General features: G+C 44.9%; 1 protein-coding gene across 1 annotated transcript; it reads right to left on the reverse strand.

Moving 5' to 3' along the window:
- Window positions 1–2,498: 2,498 nt before the first annotated feature.
- Window positions 2,499–9,837, reverse strand: LOC112120062 (butyrophilin subfamily 1 member A1-like). The gene is made up of 7 exons (XM_029912178.1): window positions 9,816–9,837; window positions 6,683–6,964; window positions 5,275–5,379; window positions 4,815–4,835; window positions 4,159–4,179; window positions 4,015–4,041; window positions 2,499–3,010 (listed from the first exon to the last, which is right to left on the reverse strand). Exons 1-7 carry the CDS (start codon window positions 9,835–9,837, stop codon window positions 2,499–2,501), a joined length of 990 nt encoding a protein of 329 aa, XP_029768038.1.
- Window positions 9,838–21,855: the final 12,018 nt, after the last annotated feature.

A 21,855-nucleotide genomic window follows, 5' to 3' on the forward strand; every position in this document is an offset into this window, starting at 1 on the left:
CAATACTCCAGTTGAGACCTAAACAGCGCAGAGTAGAGCAGAAGAATGACTTCTCATGTCTTGCTCACAACACACCTGTTAATGCATCCCAGAATCACGTTTGCTTTTTTTGCAACAGCATCACACTGTTGACTCATTTAGCTTGTGGTCCACTATAACCCCTAGATCCCTTTCTGCCGTACTCCTTCCTAGACAGTCTCTTCCCATTCTGTATGTGTGAAACTGATTTTTCCTTCCTAAGTGGAGTACTTTGCATTTGTCTTTGTTAAACTTCATCCTGTTTACCTCAGACCATTTCTCCAATTTGTCCAGATCATTTTGAATTATGACCCTGTCCGCCAAAGCAGTTGCAATCCCTCCCAGTTTGGTATCATCTGCAAACTTAATAAGCTTACTTTCTATGCCAATATCTAAGTTGTTAATGAAGATACTGAAAAGAGCTGGTCCCAAAACAGACCCCTGCGGAACCCCACTTGTTATACCTTTCCATCAGGATTGGGAACCATTAATAACAACTCTCTGAGTACGGTTATCCAGCCAGTTATGCACCCACCTTATAGTAGCCCCATCTAAATTGTATTTGCCTAGTTATCACTGAGGTTTTTTGAATTAGCAATCTGCATTCTGTGCTTGTGTTAATAACTGTGATGGGGCAGCTGCCCCTCACTGGCAAAAAAGGGGTTAAAAGCAGTCCTAGGGAGGCAGCCAATCAGAGGGCTGAAGGGAGCAGCCAATTAGGGCCAAGTAGGCCTATATAAAAAGGGAGCTGCAAGGCAGAGGAAGGCAGTTCTCTGCTGGGAGCCCAGGGAGGAAGGATAGTGTCCCTGAAGGGCCAAGAGAACTACTAGCACCCTGGACAGAGCAGTGCTGCAAACAGGGTCTGAGGAAGTCCCTGGCTGGCTGCTGGGTGGTTGCAGCATGAGGCCCTGATACAAGGGTAAAGAGGGTGCCGGAGCCACGTGGGAAGTGTATAGACCGTGGACTGCAGTTTGCCACTGGTGGGAAGTGGCTGAATTGCAGACTGCAGCTCCCCCGCAAGGGGGGAGCACAGTGTGTGGCATGGCCGGAAGGCTATGTTGTTGAAGAAGACACCACGGTCCTTGGAGAGATGTGGGTCCAAGAGCAGGAGTCATGGCGGCAATGCACCACCCGAAGGGGAAGCACTCAACTGCAGAGCTAATTCCCAAGACAGGCTGAGGAGGCACCGGAGTGGTGAGCAAACCCTGTTACAATAACATTGGCATCCAGAGACAAACACTGAGCAGCTTTGGCTACAACATTGTATTATAGATCTATGTCAGAGTTCCTGCATTAACTGCATCTCCAACCTCCTTGTGGACTCAAGACACCCCACTTAGATCACAGGCCTCCAGCACTCATCTTTCTGTAGGTGTAATCCCACAATTCTCTTTCTCCAGAATGGGGCCTTAGGCTGCAGACTTCTGCTATTTTCTGTGATCACTTCATTAGGTCTGACTTCAATTTGGCACCTCCAGTTCTTTTCTCTCAGGCCAATGACAGGGTTATCCAATGAACAGCCAGCTTTCATAAAGCAAAGTACTATTTATTCAGAACAAAAGCTTTTCACAGAAAACATATCTTAAAGCAATAAAAAGCTTGTATGAACTCCTGACTTACTAGGTGGTCCTTCATCTTCCACATGGAGACTTAAGGTCCTCCCACAGGGCCTGTTTCTGTTGGTCACAGTCTCATGCCTGTGTCAGTTCTTGGATGGTGTCCCTGTCTTTTCTCAGTCAGGTCAAAGGCTTCCTGATAAGGTCTTTGAACCAGATCAAACCAATTTGTGCTTTTTCCTTAGGAGGGTGAAACTTGAACTCAAAATTGCCCCTGGACAGCGTTACCATGGCAATGACATTCTGGTCTTCAGCACTTAACAGGGTGCAGGCTAGATCGTGATGTATCACAACAAAGAAAAGAGAGCCACAGATTTTGGCCCCCACTGCAGGAGTTGTCGCGTGGAGACCCCAGTGAGATCTAATGACACAGATCCGAAGAAGTGGGTTGTAGCCCATGAAAGCTTATGCTCTAATAAATTTGTTAGTCTCTAAGGTGCCACAAGTACTCCTGTTCTTTTTGCGGATACAGACTAACACGGCTGCTACTCTGAAACAGATTTGTATAAAATCCTCCCATCTGCTGCCGAGCTTCCAGCTTCTCCCCAACCCCCCAAACCCTAATTAATTCTGTGTCCCTGCCACCCCCACATTTGCCTATCCCCAGCCTGGCTGTTAATTCTACCCCCTGCCCAGCCCCCACATCTGTCCCTCCTGGCCTCTCTGCTCCTCCTGCAGCTCTAGGGGTTCTTCACCCCCGTCCCATCGCTGATGCTGCAGGGAGGGAGGGAAAGAAGCTTCCAGGGGTCAGAGAGATGAGGAGCTGGGAACTGGCTAAATGGGAGTCCTCCAGAGTCACAGAGACTAGGGTGTCTGTAGGGAGGCTGATTTCAGGGCCCCCAGTGGGATATTCCCCCCCATGTCTCAGGAACACACTCTGAATGGGGATCCCACCACCTGGAACCAGGGGCGCATTCTCTCCCCAGTGAAAGAGGATGGAGGGAAATTGAAAATTGGGGCCTCATTACCAGCATCAAAAAATTTCACCTGTCCCTGTTCACAGTCCAAATAAACCCTGATCCTGCTGGGGATCTGGCTCAGGGTCAGGGGGGTCTCAGGGGAGGTGAGCGCTTGGTACTGATCCACCCAGCGCTCCAAAGCCCAGATCCCCCCCTCAGGGTTACGGCTGATCCCTCCCTTCCTGCTCACAGACTCTCTGGCCACCCCCACAGCCCAGAATTCCCCATCCCCCACCTCCACCTCCCAGTAATGTCTCCCCGTGGTGAATCCCTCACAGCCCAGAACACAGCGATAAGTGTCAAATCTCTCAGGGTTGTCGGGCAGATCCAGCTTTGTGTCTCCCCATCTCACAGTTTTCTGATCCTCAGACAGGATGAGATGGGGATGAGCCGAGTCTGGATCCAGAGTCACTTTCACTGTGGACAGAGAGAATCAGCGTTAGAAGCAGAGCTCAGCCCTGGGGGAGGGTTTGATTGTGTCAGTGACAGAATCTTCCCCAGCTGGAGAGTTAAGCAGGGAATCTCCTTCCTCCAGGATTTACCCGGCTTTGAATGGGTGATCTGAGCAAAGTACAAGATAGAGTCAATCTCCAGGCAAGAGACCGAGCCAGATTTGCTGAGCCAAGCCTGAGACTCAGAATGTTTCCCATCCAGCTCTCCCCATGAAGGGGACTAGAGACCCTGGAATCACAGGGAAGCCCCAGGAGATTTCCACTCACATCATTCACATGGTCACAACTAACTTTCCTTGAGATGCCCTCCTTCCCTCTCTTAATTTTAAAATCTTGGTGCTTGGATGTCTCTTGTTGATTACAGCATGTTGCCTGCCCCATCTGGCCACATATCTAAGATCTGTAAATAATGACAAGATTCTATATATCCCTAATTAAAATTCTATAGCTAGTCATCAGGGCCAGATAAAGAAAATTACCAGTCCAGATTTCATTTTTAAAATTGGGATTTTGATTTACAAGCAGGAGCTTCTACAAGATAAGGGAGGTAGTGTTGGAGAGAGGAGAAGGGGTTTGGTATAAAGGAATTAATGGAGGAGAAAGTGGATACAATAGTTAAAAACAGCAGAAAGCTGGGATTTGATGGAGAGAAGAGAAAGGGGAGAAGAGGAAAAAAAGCAGAAGTTGAACTTTGAGTGACTCCTTGGAGGCCTGGTCACCACCTGACACTAGGGCTGGATCCTAAGAAACAAGAACTGCTCAGTCACTCAGAGCAGGGATTGTTTCCAGAATTATGAGATCAATGTGTAAGGAGAATGTATTGCAATAGTCCATTTCTCTCCTTCCTTTGACCCTCAGGATCCTCTTGTCTCTGACCAGGGAAATTATATTATATTATAATTTCTCCTTATTTGTTATACAGTAGAAGGGAGCAGGATCTCTCATTCATTAAATATGAGTTGTAATTACCTGAGTCACTAAGGGATCTTCTCCACTCTGAAAGCAAACATATAGATGAGGATGAGAACTAAACCAGACAAATTCAATATCAATAGGATTCATTATCACAGAAAAGGCTGCATTAGAGAGAAACAAAACAAAAAATACCCTTACCTAGCTCTGTGTGAAGTTTACCTAAATAATAAAAAGAAAGAAAAGGACATTCTGTAAAAGCTTCTTTTGAGTGAAATTAACTGCTGTCCCCCCCATTATTGATCATTTAGATCTGTCTACTGTGCATTGTTTTGCATCAATACAATCCTCGGGATTGAACTCAGGATAAGCGACTTGCACTGGTGTGACACTGCTGCACTACATTATGGGTCTGACCTGGTGCAGCTCTGTAAGGAAAGACAGAAGGCAGCCCAGAAGTCTCTCATTGACCATTATTCCAGCCTTGAGCTGGATGAAAGATCACAATTATAACTCATATGCAGTGCCTACATGCCAAGGCTGTGGGCTCTCAGTGCACATAATCCTAGCCCCAGTGGCCACATCCTCATTTCAATCCTGGGCTGCCACCAGCCCGTCTCAGAAGTTGTTTATATGGAGCTGGCATGGAGCCATTTCTGCCATGGGCATCAAGTGCACAATCCCCATGGGCACCCACTCTATGCTGCCTCACTGAAGACACATGTACATTACCCATTACCGACATAACAAGTTATGCAATTAGTATTGCTTATGATTTTCAAGTTGACATTGTCACATTCATTCAAAAATCTTTCATACCATAACATTGGTTCTACCAGGAGAAAAATGGAACTTACTGATAGTGTCAAGATGTTTCCCTAAAAAAGAAAACATAAATAAAATTTAAACCATTCATTAATATTGTAATAATCTTTTGAATATACTAGAATTAAATGTGTCAAACTCCATAAGGCAAGGATTTTCATAGGACCCAAGGATACTTAACAGCCCAAAGCACATTGAATTTCAATGAGAGTTGGGAACCTAACTCCCTCAGGCTCCATTGTAAATCTAATTAAACTGGTGCAAACTTAGTGTTAGGCTTATTTTAAGATGAATAGGAACAGGTTTAAGCTAACCTGAAATAAACTCCTCTTATACTGATATGTCCACACGGGTTTGCATTGGTTTAAAAAACTCAATTTAAATTCACACCTTAATCTCGTGTAAATTTCTCATATAGACAGACTTTAACTATCTTTTTTAAGGAGAAAATCTCATTCTGATTACACTGCATTTTTCCCATTAGAGCTTTACCTCTTAATTTGAACAGAAAAAGAGTAAGGCTGATGAATACCAACAAAATCATCAGGATCACACTCAAAGCCACCATCCACAGAGAGACTCTTGGAAAAAAGGAATCTGAAACACAAAGCCCATATTAGTTTGGAAACGTTAAACCAACAGTATACTTTTATTCTACAAATTGCATCACATCAGGATTTGTATGAGATGTGCAGAAAAAATTGCTCCCTGGAATATAAAAACAGGCAGAAACCAATTTTAAAAACAAGTTCTGCTCACACCCTTTTGATAGTATTGGATGGTGTACTAAATACTATCTAAAGTGCTACCAGCCTCTCCCCATCTCCCTCTTCCCCCACATATATATATGTGGGGCTGGTCACATCAGCTGTTATTAAGGTTGTTTGATCCTTCCCATTATAGGGCCTTGTTTTCAGTTGCTTATTACTTTGCCAAACTTTAGCCGTATGGGCAGAAAATTTCCATGCTCGGTGTCTGCCTCAGGCTGAACTTTTTTAAACGTTTAAGCCAAAATGGTTCAACTGTTTCTGAGAATGGGGTTAGGGAATAATACATTGTTCTGACATTAAAAAAATCAAAAAGTCTGATGACCATTTTTATGAGAAGCTTTACTGCCCCGGGCTTTTGAGCAGAGACTTGATATTTACAGGGGTGACCTCTGTATCAGCAATGTGCCTTTTTCCTGTGAAAACCCACCCAAAAATTGGTTGTTATAAGCCTTTGAAAAAGTCCAGCTTGTAAATAGGATTTTGTTATTATGGCAACCCCTTTCCCTGTGTGAAGTTTGCTAAAGGGTGAGAAATCAAACTTCATATTAAATCTTGGACCTTGTAGTGAATGACACACTCAAATGACTGTTCACAGGGCTCCAGACTTTCTTGGACCTGCCTTGCTTCTGACCCTCCATGAGGAGAGACTCAACAGTCACAAATTTCCTCTATGTTCAAAGATCACAGCATATCACATCTCCCTCTCCATATTCAGTGGGGCAAGAAGCCTAGTCCTTGATCCATCAGTCCACTAGGAGGAAGAAAGTCCAACCAATCAGTAGGGCTCTCGATATACCTTAACACTGCCCAGTGGTGACTGTCTGAGAAAAAAAAATCTAATGTGACTTTAAATATAAACGTTAGTGTCACTACAGGGCACTTCCATGCATTAACATGTTTGAATTTCTTTTAAAGTTAACCTTAAGCCTAAATTTCCTGGGTTTAAAATGTTTTTTTTCTGGGGTAACTACAATATCCCCGGAATGTACTTTACCATAAATTGTGCTCTCAACCTTAACTTTATCTTAAATGTAGATTTTTGTGAGGGAATATTTTAACTTTTAAATTATTTAGCAATCTGATTTTTTTCCTGTTGGGTATGAAAGTGTGTGGTTTTGGTGGTAACTGACCTGATATATAAAAAGTTATTAATTCCTTTTCTTCAGTCAGGTTGGTGTTCCTTATAGAACAAGATAAATTCTGGTTTGAAATTTCTGTTATAATGATAGAATTTTTTATTTCAAAGAGCCCACGTTCATCTTTGGATTTTGTTTCAGTTGAAGATAAATGCTGCCCACTGAGATCTCTCCACACCACATCGGGCTCTGGATACCATCCTGCTGACTGACACACCACTCGGATCCCTCCATCTTGGTGACCCTCAACAGAGATGTGAGGTACAGAGCCTGAAGCTTGAGTAAAATGAATCAGTGTTAAATGAGATAAGTATACAGCGTAGAGCATAAAAGTTTATATTTTCAATAAAATGATTGAATACATCTTTATTGCTGATATTCATGGAAACTGGAAACTTGACTCCAATGGGACTTAAGCACTTATTAAGCATTTGCTTAAGTGTGTTGCAGTCCTGGGGCCTCAGAGATGGAAGTGAAAGCCTTACAGAATGCTGGAGTGTGTGATCTGGTGATGTGAAAGGGGCAAAAAATGCAAGAGATTTTATCCTTGATTTCTAATTTTACAATGTTGTAGGTATTTTTGTTATACTTATTATCTCCTGGTGGTCAATGTGAGAATAACTATTTACTGTTAGATGCCCCAAGGCTGTACTGAATATGCTCCATGGAGTTGTGGGGGGGCGTGAAGTTTTTCAAGATGGAGGCTGCTTAGTTGTCAACACGAACGTGTGTCAGAATAAAAAATCCCAATTTTCAGTTCTAATCTGTTTTGGGTCTCCATGTCCCCTGAAAGTAGGACAAGAAGTAATAGGCTTAATCTGCAGCAAGGGAGAGTTAGGTTAGATATTAGGAAAATGTTTGTAACTGTAAGGGTAGTTAAACTCTAGAAGAGACTTTCAAGGGAACTTGTAGAATCGCCATCATTGAAGATGTTTAAGACCAGGCTGGACAAACACGGTCAGGGATGGTCTAGGTTTACTTGGTCCTGTGTCAGCCTAGAGGGCTGGACTTGATGACTTCTCGAGAACCCTTCCAGACCTATATTCTATTATTCTGTATACTACATTGGCAATGAGGATATACTGAAAACAGCACCCAGAAATTTCTACACATTGAAAAGAGAAGGTTACTCACAATGTGCAGTAACTGAAGTTCTTCGAGATGTGTATCCCTGTGGGTGCTCCACTTGTACTTGCGGCAACACCCCTTGGGCCTGGGATCAGAGATCTTCAACAGCAGTGCGTCGGACAGCACATGTGCACCACCCCTCGCACTGTGAGCAGGAAGTATATATAGCACTGTGCAGTCTGACCGCCTCCGGTTCCCTCTCTGACACAGAGCTTATGTTTGTTTGGCTCCAAAGCAGAGGGGAGGAGGGGGAGAAATGGAAAACCCATAAGGACACACAACTTGAAGAACTTCAGTTACTGCACAGAGGGAGTAACCTTCTCTTCTTCTTCGAGCGATGTCTCTATTGGTGGTCCACTTGTAGGTGAATAGAAAGCAGTGCCCCTAATTGGAAGGCTAGGGCTTCAGAGCAACATTTACTATCGATGATAGGACAGCATGTTCTAGGAGAGTATTCCCTGAAGCATCATTCATAATAGCGTAGTGACAGGCAAAAGTGTCTGCTGATGCCCATGTAGCCACTTTGCAAATTTCAATAATGGGGACATTATTGAGAGAGGCTATCAAGATGGATAATGAGCATGTGGAATTTGCTCTGATTGAGGTAGGAGGTTGTCTGTCATTGAGCTCATAAGATAAATGTATATACTGCAAGATCCATTTTGAAAGGCTTTGTTTAGAAATGGCAGTGCCTCTGGATCTTTCAGTAGTGGAGAGGAATAACCATGGTGATTTCTGGAAAGATTTAGTCCTGTCCAAGTAAAAGGCTAATGCTTGTCTCACATCTAGGGTGTGTAGAGCTGCCTCCACCTGGTTACTGTGAGGCTTTGGGAAGAAGCAAGGAAGGTGTATTGGTTGGTGAAGATGGAAAGATATTGGGGCCTTAGGTAGAAATCTTGGATGTGGACATAGTGTAACTTTGTCCTTATAAAACAATGTGTATGGTGGATATTCCATAAGGGCCGCGATTTCACCAACTCGTCAGGCAGAACTGATGGAGACAAGGAAGGCCATTTTCATTGACAGATGCACATAAGAACAGTTTGCCATCGGTTCAAATGGGGGTTTAGTCAGAGAATGTAGGATGAGGCCAAGATCCCAGGCAGGGGTTGGGTGTTGTATAGGAGGATAAAGATTTTGGATACCCTTCAGAAAACGTTTCATGAGCAGATGCACAGAGACGGAATGACCATCTATGGGGTAGTGAAAAGTAGTGATTGCTGTCATATAGAGCTAGTGAATAACCCTGACTGTTTAAGGTGTAGCATATAGTCCAGGATAAGTGGTAGCGGAGCACACGCTGTGTCAACTTAGTGGGAGGTGCACCAGCAGTGAAATCTAGTCCATTTGTGAACGTGAGTACATCTGGTCGTGTCACGCCTGCTATTCAAAAGTATCTGTTTGATTGCGTCCAAACAGGTTATTTCCAAATCCTGGAACCACGGAGGAGCTAGTCTTTGAGGTGGAGCAGCCGTGGATTGGGATGGAGGATGTGTCCTGTGAAAGGAGCCGCGGTGTTAGATGGAGAGAGATCGGTCGGCATACCATCATGTGGAGGATGTAAGTATACCAGACCTAACATGGCCAATTTGGAGCTACTAGTATGACATGGCTTGGTCGTCCTGTATCTTGCGAAGTACTCAGAAGAGGAGGGGAAATGGAGGGAAGGCATAAAAGAGTGGTGCATCCCATGTTATGAACAATGTATCTCCCAGTGATCTGTGTCCCAGTTCCACTCTGGAACAGAATTGAGGGCAGCAGGCGTTGCAGTGAGTGGCAAAGAGATCTATGGTGGGGCGGCCCCAGTGGTTGAAGATGGGCTGAAGTGCTTGCATATCAAGTTCCCACTCTTGATTGTGAGATGACCTCCTGATCAGTGCATCTGCAGTGGTGTTTTGCTGTCCAGGTAGGTATACTGCTGAAATGGAGATGTTGTTCTGGATACACCAGTTCCATAGTTTGAGTGCCTCCGAGCATAAAGAGTGGGACCTCGCTCCACCCTCCCTGTTGATGTAATACATGCTAACGAGATTCTGTCATCACTCTGATGGTGTGATGTTTGAGTAGAGGTAGGAAATGTCGACAGGCATTGCAGACTGCCCGTAGTTCTAGGAGATTGATGTGTAGGGTGGATTCTCTTAACGACCATCTGTCCTGCACTGTGTGATCATGGAGATGCACTCCCCAAATGATTAGGGAAGCCATGCCTGAAGACATTGCATGTGGAGTCTTGCATGCCTGACCACAAACGTGGCCATTGCCATGTGGCCTAGAAATTGGAGACCTGTTCTGGCAGAGATCTGGGGGCAAATCCATGCATTGATACCAGATCTGCTATAGCCGAGAATCTGTGAGGTGGTAGGAAGTCTCTGGCTTGTATGGCATCCTACTGTGTGCCAATGAATTCCAGCTGTTGTACTGGTGTTTAAGTGGACTTTTCTAGGTTCATGAGGCGGCCTAGCTTCATGAACAGGTCCATTGTCACGTGGATGGCTCGGAGAGTGTCGGTTTTGGATGGGGCCTTCAGGAGACAGCTGTCCAAGTATGGAAAGATGATGACTCCTTGTTTCCTTAGGTAGGCAGCGACTACTGCGAGGACCTTGGAGAACTCCCACGGTGTCGTGGACAGTCCGAAAGGCAGTGCTTTGTACTGGTAGTGGCTGTCTCCCATAACGAATCAGAGAAATCGTCAGTGGGCAGGGTGTATTGCAATGTGAAAGTATGCGTCTTGGAGGTCAAGGGCTGAGAACCAGTCCCTCTGTTCCAGTGCTGGGATAACAGTGGAGAGGGTAACCATCTTGAAATGTTGCAGTTTGACAAATTTGTTTTGACTGTGAAGGTCCAGGATGGGTCGCCAGCCGCCAGATTTCTTCTGGATCAGGAAATAGTGGGAGTAGAAACCTGTCCCGTGTGCTTGAAAGGGACTGGTTTTATGGCTCCCAGTTGCAGAAGATTTATTTCTCCCCATAGAATGGAATTGTGAGAGGGGTCCCTGAAGAGGGATGGAGCAGGGGGTGGCAGGGCAGGATAGATAGGAAGGGGGTGTGTAACAGGATGCTGGTCAGAAGGTGCTGAGCCAGGCCCCTGTTAGCCCAGCTCCAATTAAGCAGCATTAATTGGGGCTGGCTGAGTATGCCATGCCTAATTGCTAGAAGGGAAGCACCTGCAGGCCTCATTAGCCAGTGGGCTATATAGGGCTGGCAGGAAGGAAGTGAAGGGGGGAAGAGAAAGGAAGGGGAGGAGCCAAAGGCTGTGCATCCCTGCTGGCTGGAGAAGCTAGCTGTCCCCCAGGTTGCTGGTTTGGAGCAGACTGTAAATAGAAGGTGGTGGGAGCTGACACTGTAAATAAAAGGCACTGGTGACTGCACTCAGAAGAGGTCTCTGGCTGATTTGTTGCGAGGGTGAGCGAACGCCTTGTTACACGGTGGAATACCCTTCCTTGATTATTTCTAGGGCCCACTTGTCTGAGGTGATGAGTCTCCAAGATGGGAAAACCAGAGCTAATTGTTTGCCAAACTGTTGGAACATTGAAGATGGTAGGAATGACTAGAAAAGGGGAAGGCTTCTCAGGGCCTTGACCACACCTTCAAAATTGCTTCTTCGGTGGGGGTGTGAGAGAGGTAGCCCCTTGAGGAGTGGGCTGTCCACATTTAGTAGGAGGCCTTTGTCTTCAGCGCTGGGTGTCATAGTGCCATTGAGGAGTGTCCTGCTGTGTTCAGGATCATGGGGGGAGTTGGTACTTCCCTGAGCGTCTCTTTGGCACTGGCGTGTAAATTCTGAGAGATCAGAGTGTAGCTCAGAAGTCTTTAAGGGAGTGCAGAGAATTGTCTGTGCACTCCGAGAATCGTTTCTGGCCCTCAAAAGGTATGTCATCTACTGTGGTTTGTACCTCCCTAGGAAAACCCTAGAGGCGGAGCCATAATGCACACCTCATGACCACAGCAATCACGATGGACTGGTCAGTGGTATCTGCAGAGTCCAATGAGGCTTGTAGGGCTGTATGAGCTAGGAGGTGCCCTTCTGATATCAGGGACTGGAACTGCTCTTTCTTGGCTTCCAGTAGGTCCTGGCAGAGTTCCTCCAATTTGGAGTAGTTTAAGAAGCTATACTTAGCCATGAGGGCTCTGTAGTTTAAGATTCTAAATTGGAGCATGGCTGATGAATATGCTTTACATCCAAATAAGTCTAGGCATTTCCAATCTCTGTCTGGATGGCTAGAATGAGATCGGTATTGACAGCCTCTCTCTTGCACCACATTGACTACCAAAGAATTTGGGGTGGAGTGCGAGAATAGAATTTCCGTATCCTTCACTGGAACATAATATTTCTTGTTGGTGCATTTGCAGGTCAGAGGGATAGACGCCAGGGTCTGCCACAGCATCTTCATGAGCCAAGAAGAGCCTCATTGACTGATAGAGTGATCTTGGAGGAAGTTAATGTGTGGAGGATATCCAGTAGTTTATGTTGCTGGTCCTTGACTTCCTGCAACGAGATCTGTAGGGAGTCCGCCATCCTGTGGAATAAATCTTGAAAATTCCTGAAGTCGTCAACAGATATAGGGGTGGAGGCATGATAGCTTCATCAGGTGAGAAGGAGGAAAATGTAGTGTTGGTGGAGCCGCCTCCTCCTGTTCCTCGTCTTGTTCTTCCTATTCAGTTGGTACTGGCAGGGGTTAGACTTCTGGAGGGCGAGAGACCGATGGAGAAGGGACAGCTGTAGGTCTTTGGCTTTGCTGTCTGAGAGGATTCCTGAACTCTGCCCTGTACATGGCTCAAGGGTCCGAATATGGCCAGTTTGGAGGGAGTGGCACATGTGGCTGCATCCACGGTGGTCCCTGCCAAAACTCAGGACCAGAGATAGACTGGATAGTGAGGATGAGCAGGTGTAATTTGTCTGGTAGATGAGAGAGTGATGGAGCCCTCGTCTTCTTCCTCCTCATCACTGGGGAAGGGAGGTGGCATCGTCAGCAGAGAGAGGGAGGAGTGTCATGAGTCTGGAGAGGAGGGTAGAAGTGGGGGGAGATCATGTTGAAGGAGCGGAGACTCAAGGAGTGTCAGACATCAGCAGGTCTTTAGAGTATCTAAAGTCTTATAGAGAAGGAAAAAGCATCATCTGTAAGACACAATGCCGAAGAAAGGGTGTATGCTCCTGAGGTGTCAATAGATGGCACCAGAGACTTGACCAGTGCCAATGATTTTGATGGTGCTGCAGGCTTACTGGGTGCCTATGACTTCGGGTGCCAGTGTTGTAGCTCTTGACGTTGGCCTGTCTCATTCCCCAGAGCTGGGAAATGGTGCCAAGGGCTGTAGGTCTGCCCACTTAGAGTCTTTAGACTATTTCTTTGTGTTGGTACTGGAGGTACATGGACAGACCCTGGAGCTGTGTCCCCTGTCAGATGAGGTTGCGGCAACAGACCTCAGAGGGGATGGTGTTCTGGTGTGCAGTGCCTCAGAATGTGCAGAGGGAGCCTGTTTTTTTTTTTTTTTTTTCTTCTGAGCAAGAAAGGGATGACTTTCTCTTCACAGGACATGGGGAGTGAGGATCGGCAGATGACCTGGCAGAGCATGGGGGAAGAGCTCCAGGGAAGAGTTCGGGCCCGGATCCGACGCCAGTCGCAGCGATTTCTCCATGAGAAGTTTTAATCTAATGTCCCAATTCTTTCTGGCTCTGGCTGAGGCAGTGGGAATGCTTTTGAGGGATGTGTCCCTCTCCCAGACAGTGGATGCATTGCAGGTAGCTGTCTGTTACTGGGAAGGCAGCCCTGCAAGAAACCCATCTCTTAAACCTGGGGGATCTGGGCATAAGGGTGATGGAAAAAGGTCAGGAAGGGCAGGAAGCGGGGAAAACAGAAACCTAAGCTATGAGAGAACTGTAGAGGTAAAGCTAAACAAAACTAAAAGAAAAAACTTTTAGTTTTTTTAAAGAGAAGAAATGAGAAGAAGAAATTACTAACTACACTACACTTACAGGTAAGGCACTATCCAGTGGAGGAATAGGAGAAGCAGGAGAATATCTGCTGCGGATTCTGTCCCATACCAAAGGCGGTAGAGAAGGAACTGAGGGCAGTCGGACTGCACAGCGCTATATATATATATGTCCCACTCACAGTGCGAGAGGAGGGAGGTGTGCATGTGCAGTCCGACGGGCACTGCTGATAAAGATCTCAGATCCTACATGCGGGGGCGGGGGGACTGCAACACCCACAAGTGGAGCACCCATAGGGACATCACTTGAAGAACTTTTTTTTTTTATTGGAAAAAAAAATAGCTGCATTCGGAAAAGTGAAAGTATAACATATAGCAGGAGGACTGGATTCAGTACTCAGAATCAGACACTCTCAGTACTTCATCATAAATTATATAGAGGATGATAAGAAGCACCATTTATTGAACATTTGTGGCGCAAAAACCTACAGTTTGGTGGCACCAGAAAAGCCCAGTGCTAAATCCTCTGATGAGCTGGTTAAAGTTGTCATGCACCATTATAACCACACACCATCAGAGATTGTGCAGCATTTTAATTTTAATAATTTTTCCTGACAACCTGGAACATCTGAGACAGTTTTTGTTGCAGATCTGTGTGGCTTATCCGAGAACTGTGGTTTTGGAGATACATTAAATTCCATGCTGCAGAATAGACTTTTCTCTGGTTTCAATGATGAAAGAATTCAGAGAGGTCTGTTGGCAGAGTCCGCCTTAGATTTTAAGAAAGTTTTGGAAATAGCACAAGGCGTGGAAGTAGCTGCACAGCATGCTTTGGATTTACAGGGAAGCACTAAGAAGCACTTAGACTGTCAAAGAGTTGCAGGCACCATGCACAAATTGTCCAGCATTCCATATAAAGCAAATTAATCTTTAAGTAAACAGGTACCTTCTTAAGAACACACAAAGTTGCTTTAGATGTGGGGAAAAACATGATCATATCTCCTGCCCATACAAGAATAGGGAGTGTTGGGTTTGTCAGAAGCGAGGTCATCTTGCAAAAGTGTACCATAAAAAATGGACATGTGGAAGGGAAAATGTGAGTCAAAAGAAAGAGGTTCACCCTATTCTAGAGGAGGAGGAAGAGTCAGAAGCTGAGGACTTGATGTACACCATGTTTAAGGTTAACAGCAAACCCCCAAAGGAAGAAGCCACTGTGAGTGGATGTTACAATTAATGGACAAAGAATAACCACAGAGATTGATACAGGAACTTCTGTCTATAATCAGTGAGGTTACTTTTCACCAGTTGTGGCTAAAGGACTATATACCACAGCTATATATATCCGAAGCTATACTTACCATTAGTGGTAGTGAAAGGGAAAGTCACCAGCCTCATGAAAGAAGACTTGTTAAACCTATTAAAACTTAACTGGGCAGACATCAGCTATGTCCATACACTAAGCATAGAAGCACTTCTTGAAAAATACTTTCAGCTGTTCAGTAAGGGTATTGGTACTCTGAAAGGGGTCAGTTGCAAAATTTATGTGGATCCAGATGCTAAACCATGTTTCCTTAAGCCAAGTCCAGTACCCAATGCCATGCACCATAAGGCAGACCAAGAACTCGACCGACTACAAGCAGCTGGTAGTACTGAGCTTATTCAGTTCTCAGACTCTGCTTCTCCTGTTGTTCCATTGTTGAAAACAGATGATGGAGTGAGGAAATGTGGGGACTACAAGGTCATGGTCAACCATGTGGCCAAGTTAGATATGTATCAGCTCCCCAGAACAGAGAACCTGTACACTATCTTATTTGGAGGAAAAGTTTTCACAACAATCGATTTAAATAATGTCTCCAAATCCCTCTGGACAATAAGTCTAAATCCTATGTAATGATCAATACTTCCAACGGGTTGTTTTGTTACAACCACATCCCACTTGGAGTGACAGCAGCCTTGGGTATTTTTCAAAGGGGTGATGGACAATTTATTCCAAGGCATGCCACATGTCTGTGTATACCTTGATGACATGCTCATTACAAGAGACTCTTGAGAACACTTACAAAACTTGAACCAGATATTACAAAATTGACTGACACAGGTATGCATCTTAAGAGGAAGAAGTGTATTTTTCAGGCTGCTGAAATCATTTATCTGGGAGCACCAAATTGAAGCAACTGGCTTACATTCAGTAGAGGAGAAAGTACAGGCCATTTCCAAGGCATCACCACCAGAGTCAGTGTCTGAACTTAAATCCTTTCTAGGCCTTATAAATTATTATGGTAAATTTTTATCCAACTTGACATCTGTATTGGCTCCATTACACAAACTGGTACAGAATGGGAAGAAATTCCAGTGGTGTCAAAAACAAAATAAAAGCAGAAGCAAGGAAATTACTAAAGTATCAAACCTTTTAGTTCATTATTTTAGTCAGAAAGAACTAGTATTGGCGGTGACACATCACCATATGGGGTGGGTGCAGTACTAGCCCACCAAATGCCAGACAGATCTGAGCATCCCATCAGTTAGGCACCAAGGTCAGTAGCTCCAGCAGAAAAAGTTACTCCCAACTAGAATGAGAAGGGATAGCCATGGTTTTTGGGGTAAAGAAGTTCCCCTCTTACCTATATGGCAGGCATTTTGTTATACACTCAGGCCATTAACCTTTGCAAGGTCTGTATGGTGAGAGCAAACTGTACCCCGATGGCATCTGCCAGAATTCAGAGATGGACTCGCTTAATAGCTTATGACTATGAGTTTGATTACCCAATGTTTTCCGAGGTTTATAATGCGGATGCTCTGAGTAGACGTCCTTTACCAAATAGCCCACCCAAAGTACCTCAGCCTACAGAAACCATCCAGCTGATTGCACCACTGTCCACTTCTCTAACTGACGCAGCACAGATAAGAGAAAGAGGGAGGGACCCACTATTGTCTCGAGTCCAGAGAATGGTTACAAATGGCTGGCCAGAGTGGGTAGGCACAGAGCTCCAACCTTATCATGCCCAAAATGAGTTTTTAAGTGTCTAGGATGGGTGCTTGTTACACTGGTCTACAATTTTTGAGAAGTCGTCTGCTTCAGAGATAAAATGTGCTATTTATTATGTATTTTGATGTGCTGAATTCAAAAATGACAATTAAAACAACTGATTGGCTACTGTTTCTAAGATATTTAAGTTTTTACTTCACTTAACCTTGGAAATTTTCCACGGAGGTACTTGAAAGCTGCTTGTGTTTTGTCAATGGCCTTGACAAAGTTCTTCATCAGACCCAGCTTGATGTGTAAGGGTGGTAACAAAATCTTCCTTGATTCAACAAGTGGTGGATGCTGAACACTTTTCCTCCCAGGCTCCAATGACTGTCGGAGTGGCCAATCTTTCTTGATGTAGTGGGAATCTCTTGCACGACTATCCCATTCGCAGAGAAAACAGCAGTACTTTGTCTATCCAGTCTGCAGACCAAGCAAGAGAGCAACAACCTTCAAATCGCCACAAAGCTGCCACTGATGTTGGTCATAGTTTATGCACCTCAAAAGTTGTTTCATGTTGTCATAGGTTTCCTTCATATGGACTGCATGACCAACTGGAATTGATGGCAAAACATTGCCATTATGCAGTAAAACAGCTTTAAGACTCATCTTCAATGAATCAATGAACAGTCTCCACTCATCTGGATCGTGAACGATGTTGAGGGATGCCATCACACCATCCATGTTGTTGCAGGCTACAAGATCACCTTCCATGAAGAAGAATGGGACAAGATCATTTTGACGGTCACGTAACATGGAAACCAAAACATCACCTGCCAGGAGATTCCACTGCTGTAGTCTGGAGCCCAACAGCTCTGCCTTACTCTTAGGTAGTTCCAAATCCCTGACAAGGTCATTCAGTTCACCATGTGTTATGAGGTGTGGTTCAGAGGAGGAGGATGGGAGAAAATGTGGGTCCTGTGACATTGATGGTTCAGGACCAGAAGTTTCATCCTCTTCCTCTTCCTCGTCTGACTCAAGTAAGAATGATTCTGGTGCATCAGGAACCGGCAGTCCTTCTCCGTGGGGTACTGGGCGTATAGCTGATGGAATGTTTGGATAATGCACAGTCCACTTTTTCTTCTTTGACACACCTTTCCCAACTGGAGGCACCATGCAGAAGTAACAATTGCTGGTATGATCTGTTGGCTCTCTCCAAATCATTGGCACTGCAAAAGACATAGATTTCCTTTTCCTGTTCAACCACTGGCAAAGATTTGTTGCACAAGTGTTGCAGCATATGTGTGGGGCCCACCTCTTGTCCTGATCTCCAATTTTGCAGCCAAAATAAAGGCGATAGGCGTTCTTAACCATAGTGGTTATACTGCGCTTTTGTGATGCAAAAGTCACTTCACCACAAACGTAGCAGAAGTTATCTGCACTGTTCACACAAGTACGAGGCATCTCTGCTCACTTTGGCTAAACAGAAATGTGTCCCTTTGCAAAATCAAACACTGACAAATAAGAGAGCACGACACTGTATGATTTCTAGAGCTGATATAGGGCAATTTGTTCAGCAGAGTGATGTAAGCTTCGTTATGATTGCATCATCCATGACTTCTAGGAATAACATGATGCAATTCATATCATGGATGACGCAATACCAGCTTCAGATTGCATCATTCATTGTTTTGCCTAAAAAGCAAGTACTGTCCAAACCCAGTCATAGATTTAGTCATAGATCCAGTCAAAGATGTATTTTAGTCATTTCTGGTTTAAATTGAGATCCCTTCCCTTTATAACTCACTTATCCTCTGCCATTCCCAAGTCAAGGGTCATATATACTGACCCAATAGCATATCTTGAAAACTAGAGCCAATCAACAATTTTAAGCATCATTTTCGTTCTCAGTGACCCAGAATTAGTAAAGTTTGACTACATTTATTTCAGAAGCATTTTGGCTGTAGAGCAGTGTTACATACTGTCTGGTGGGCATTTCCCAGGTGTAACCGCAGTTGTAATTGTTACATAGTCAATATTCCTAACTTCAGATACAGAAATGATACATGTATACAAATAGGATAACCATATTCACTAAAAGATAACCTTTCTAATGATACCTCACATGACCCATCTTGCATAAAACATATCTTATGCCATATTCATATCATAACAATATTTCTATGAAGAATATGGGGTGTAGTGTCACACTTATTAATATTATTTTTGTATTTTTTTTTTGAGTCTGCACCTTGACTATACCTTGACTAAGAAATTTGGACCTTGACAAAAATAATTGATTACCCCGGCTTAGTGATTCAAATTTAGGGTTGTCTGATCACGGGTTTCCCAAGATACAGTCCCCCCAGGGGAAAAAAAACATTCCACAAAACTCAGATTCTAGCAACTGCGAAGTTTGAAACCCACCCAGGGCACAAATCTGAGCATGAACTATAAACATGTGGGTAACATCCACCTCTGTCAAGTTTTATTATTATGAGGATATGTGAGGGGTGACATGGGGATGGGTGGCAGGAGATGTTGGGGGTTCAGAAGTGTGTGGGGTGCTGTCAACCCCCAATTCTCTATATATCTTTTTGTTATTCCCTAGTGTGATAGGGTGCTGTCACCATGCCTCAGTGGGTCACAACTGAGGATGCCACACTCAGGAGGACAAACTGCTGAGAAATAGGGCAGATTCACCCCATACTGGTGGTTATTCTATCATTAGATTGTACCAAGACAGTAACAAAAGTAAACTTGTGTGTCACCACACTGGTTAACGAGAAGTCAAAAATTAAGCCTCTTTAGGCATTTCAGCCCTTATTTCACCACCCAGATACTAGGCATTATGATGAGTGGTTACTGAAAACCAATTTCATCAAACAAAGTTCTTCAGCCACATGCCCAGGTCAATATATAACTCAGATCTTACCCAACAATCATGCTGCTGCTAATTCTTTAATAAGTAAATCTAAAAGGGTTATTAATAAAAGAAAAGAAGAAGAGTGTTAAAAATTGTTAATAGGTCATATACATACAATAATGGCAATATTCTCATATCATGTTTGTAGCAGTGATGTTACAGACTGCTGGCTTGTAAAGTCTCTGGTAACTTCAAAAAGACTACAAGGTCTTCAGTCCATAGTCAATATGCTCCTTTTAGTTTTAAATCCACAGTCCAGAGAATCAGAGCAGGAAAGAGGCAAATGGAGACATCTCAGGGGTCTTTTATACCCTTTGCCATGTGCCTGGAAATTCTGTTTCAAACAAAGCTCACAGCCCAGTTTGTGGAAAGTTACTGGCACAAGGTGGACTCCAGGTCACATACGTTTCCTACAATGGGGGAACTAACAAGGCTGCAATCCCTTGGAATCTGCAGCAGAGAATTAACAAGTACCTCTTTGGCCTGGTCTACACTAGGCGTTTATGTCGACTTTAGCGCCGTTACATCGACTTAACCCTGCACCCGTCCACACCACGAGGCCATTTAGTTCGACATAGAGCTCTCTTTAAATCGATTTCTGTAATCCTCCCCAACGAGAGGAGTAGCGCTAAATTCGAAATGGCCAAATCGAATTAGGCTAGGTGTGGATGGAAATCGACGCTAATAGCTACGGGAGCTATCCCACAGTGCGCCACTCTGTTGACGCTCTGGACAGCAGTCCGAGCTCGGATGCTCTGACCAGCCACACCCCGGGAAAATTTAAATTCCTTTTCCTGTCTGGGCAGTTTGAATCTCATTTCCTGTTTGGACACCGTGGCGAGCTCAGCAGCAGTGGCAAAGATGCAGAGCTCTCCAGCAGAGATGGCCGTGCAATCCCAGACTAGAAAGAGGGCCCCAGCATGGACTGATCGGGAAGTCTTGGATCTCATCGCTGTGTGGGGAGATGAGTCCGTGCTTGCCGAGCTGCGCTCCAAAAGACAGAATGCAAAGATCTACGAGAAGATCTCTAAAGCCATGGCAGAGAGAGGATACAGCCGAGATGCAACGCAGTGCCGCGTGAAAATCAAGGAGCTGAGACAAGGCTACCAAAAAACCAAAGAGGCAAACGGACGCTCCGGATCCCAGCCCCACACATCCCGTTTCTACGAGGCACTGCATTCCATCCTAGGTGCGGCCGCCACCACTACCCCACCACTGACCGTGGACTCTGAGGATGGGATATTGTCCGCGGCCAGTTCCTCCGACATGTTAGCGGACGGGGAAGATGAAGAAGGAGATGAGGAGGACGAGGCAGTCGACAGCGCTGGCACCGCTGATTTCCCCGACAGCCAGGAGCTCTTCATCACCCTCACAGAGATCCCCTACCAACCGTCCCCCGCCATTACCCCAGACACAGATTCAGGGGAAGGATCAAGCAGTAAGTGTTTTAAATATCTTAACATTTATTTATAACAGAACTTGCATATTTTAAATATTAACAATAGCTAAAGTGCTTTCAAGTATGTAAACTTTTATTTATAACAGAACAGGAAGATTTGAAATATTAACAATGGGTAAAGTGCTTCTAAACATGTAAACAGGAAAGTGCAACAAAAAGGGGAATCTGAACAAAGGGTATCATGATTACTGTGTCTTTGGCCGCTTCAATGTATAGTCCGAACCATTTTAAGAAAATTCAACAATGTCCGCTTCATGATTACACTGCCCAAGACGCTCCACTCTTTTGTCCCTCCAAGGGCACCTAACCCAAAAACTGGTCGATGTGTCCGGGGATAGAGGCGAGATCCCCCGGGGAGAACTCCTCATAGGCCTCCTGCAGGTGTCTTTCCAGCCTAATTATCAGGTTCTTTGGCAGGGAGAGCTTATTAGGCCCCCCGTGGTATGACACGTTTCCCTGCCACAACGCCAGCAGGTATTCGGGGATCATGGCCTTGCACAGCATAGCAGCAAATGGCCCCGGTTTCTGCAGGCTGTCCCGAAGCATCTTCTCCTTCTGGCTCTCCGAGACCCTCAGGAGGGTGATGTCTGGCATGACGCCCTGCTTTGAATTAGGTAGGGGAAAGTTAGTATTGGGACTGCTTGCCCGTTCCTTTACAGAACTGCAACCGCCGGTTTACAGCCACGCGGTTTACAGCCGCGAGGGGCTGGGACAGGGGCAGAGTTCATGCTTGCAGGATTGCTGCCAGCAGAGACTCGCATTGCT

Source organism: Terrapene carolina, unplaced genomic scaffold (assembly GCF_002925995.2).
Source record: "Terrapene carolina triunguis isolate 2854851 unplaced genomic scaffold, T_m_triunguis-2.0 Scaffold192, whole genome shotgun sequence".
NCBI classification, from domain to species: Eukaryota; Metazoa; Chordata; order Testudines; family Emydidae; genus Terrapene; species Terrapene triunguis.

What these genes read in the sequence shown, in the direction of transcription:
- LOC112120062 (XM_029912178.1), bottom strand. Translation starts at nt 9,837, where the DNA reads ATGTATTACATCAACAGGGAGG. An exon ending in GAAACATCTTGACACTATCA is followed by an intron (nt 4,180 to 4,814) that starts GTAAGTTCCATT and finishes TTTATTATTTAG; the next exon opens with GTAAACTTCACACAGAGCTA. An exon ending in AAGATCCCTTAGTGACTCAG is followed by an intron (nt 3,011 to 4,014) that starts GTAATTACAACT and finishes CTCTGTCCACAG; the next exon opens with TGAAAGTGACTCTGGATCCA.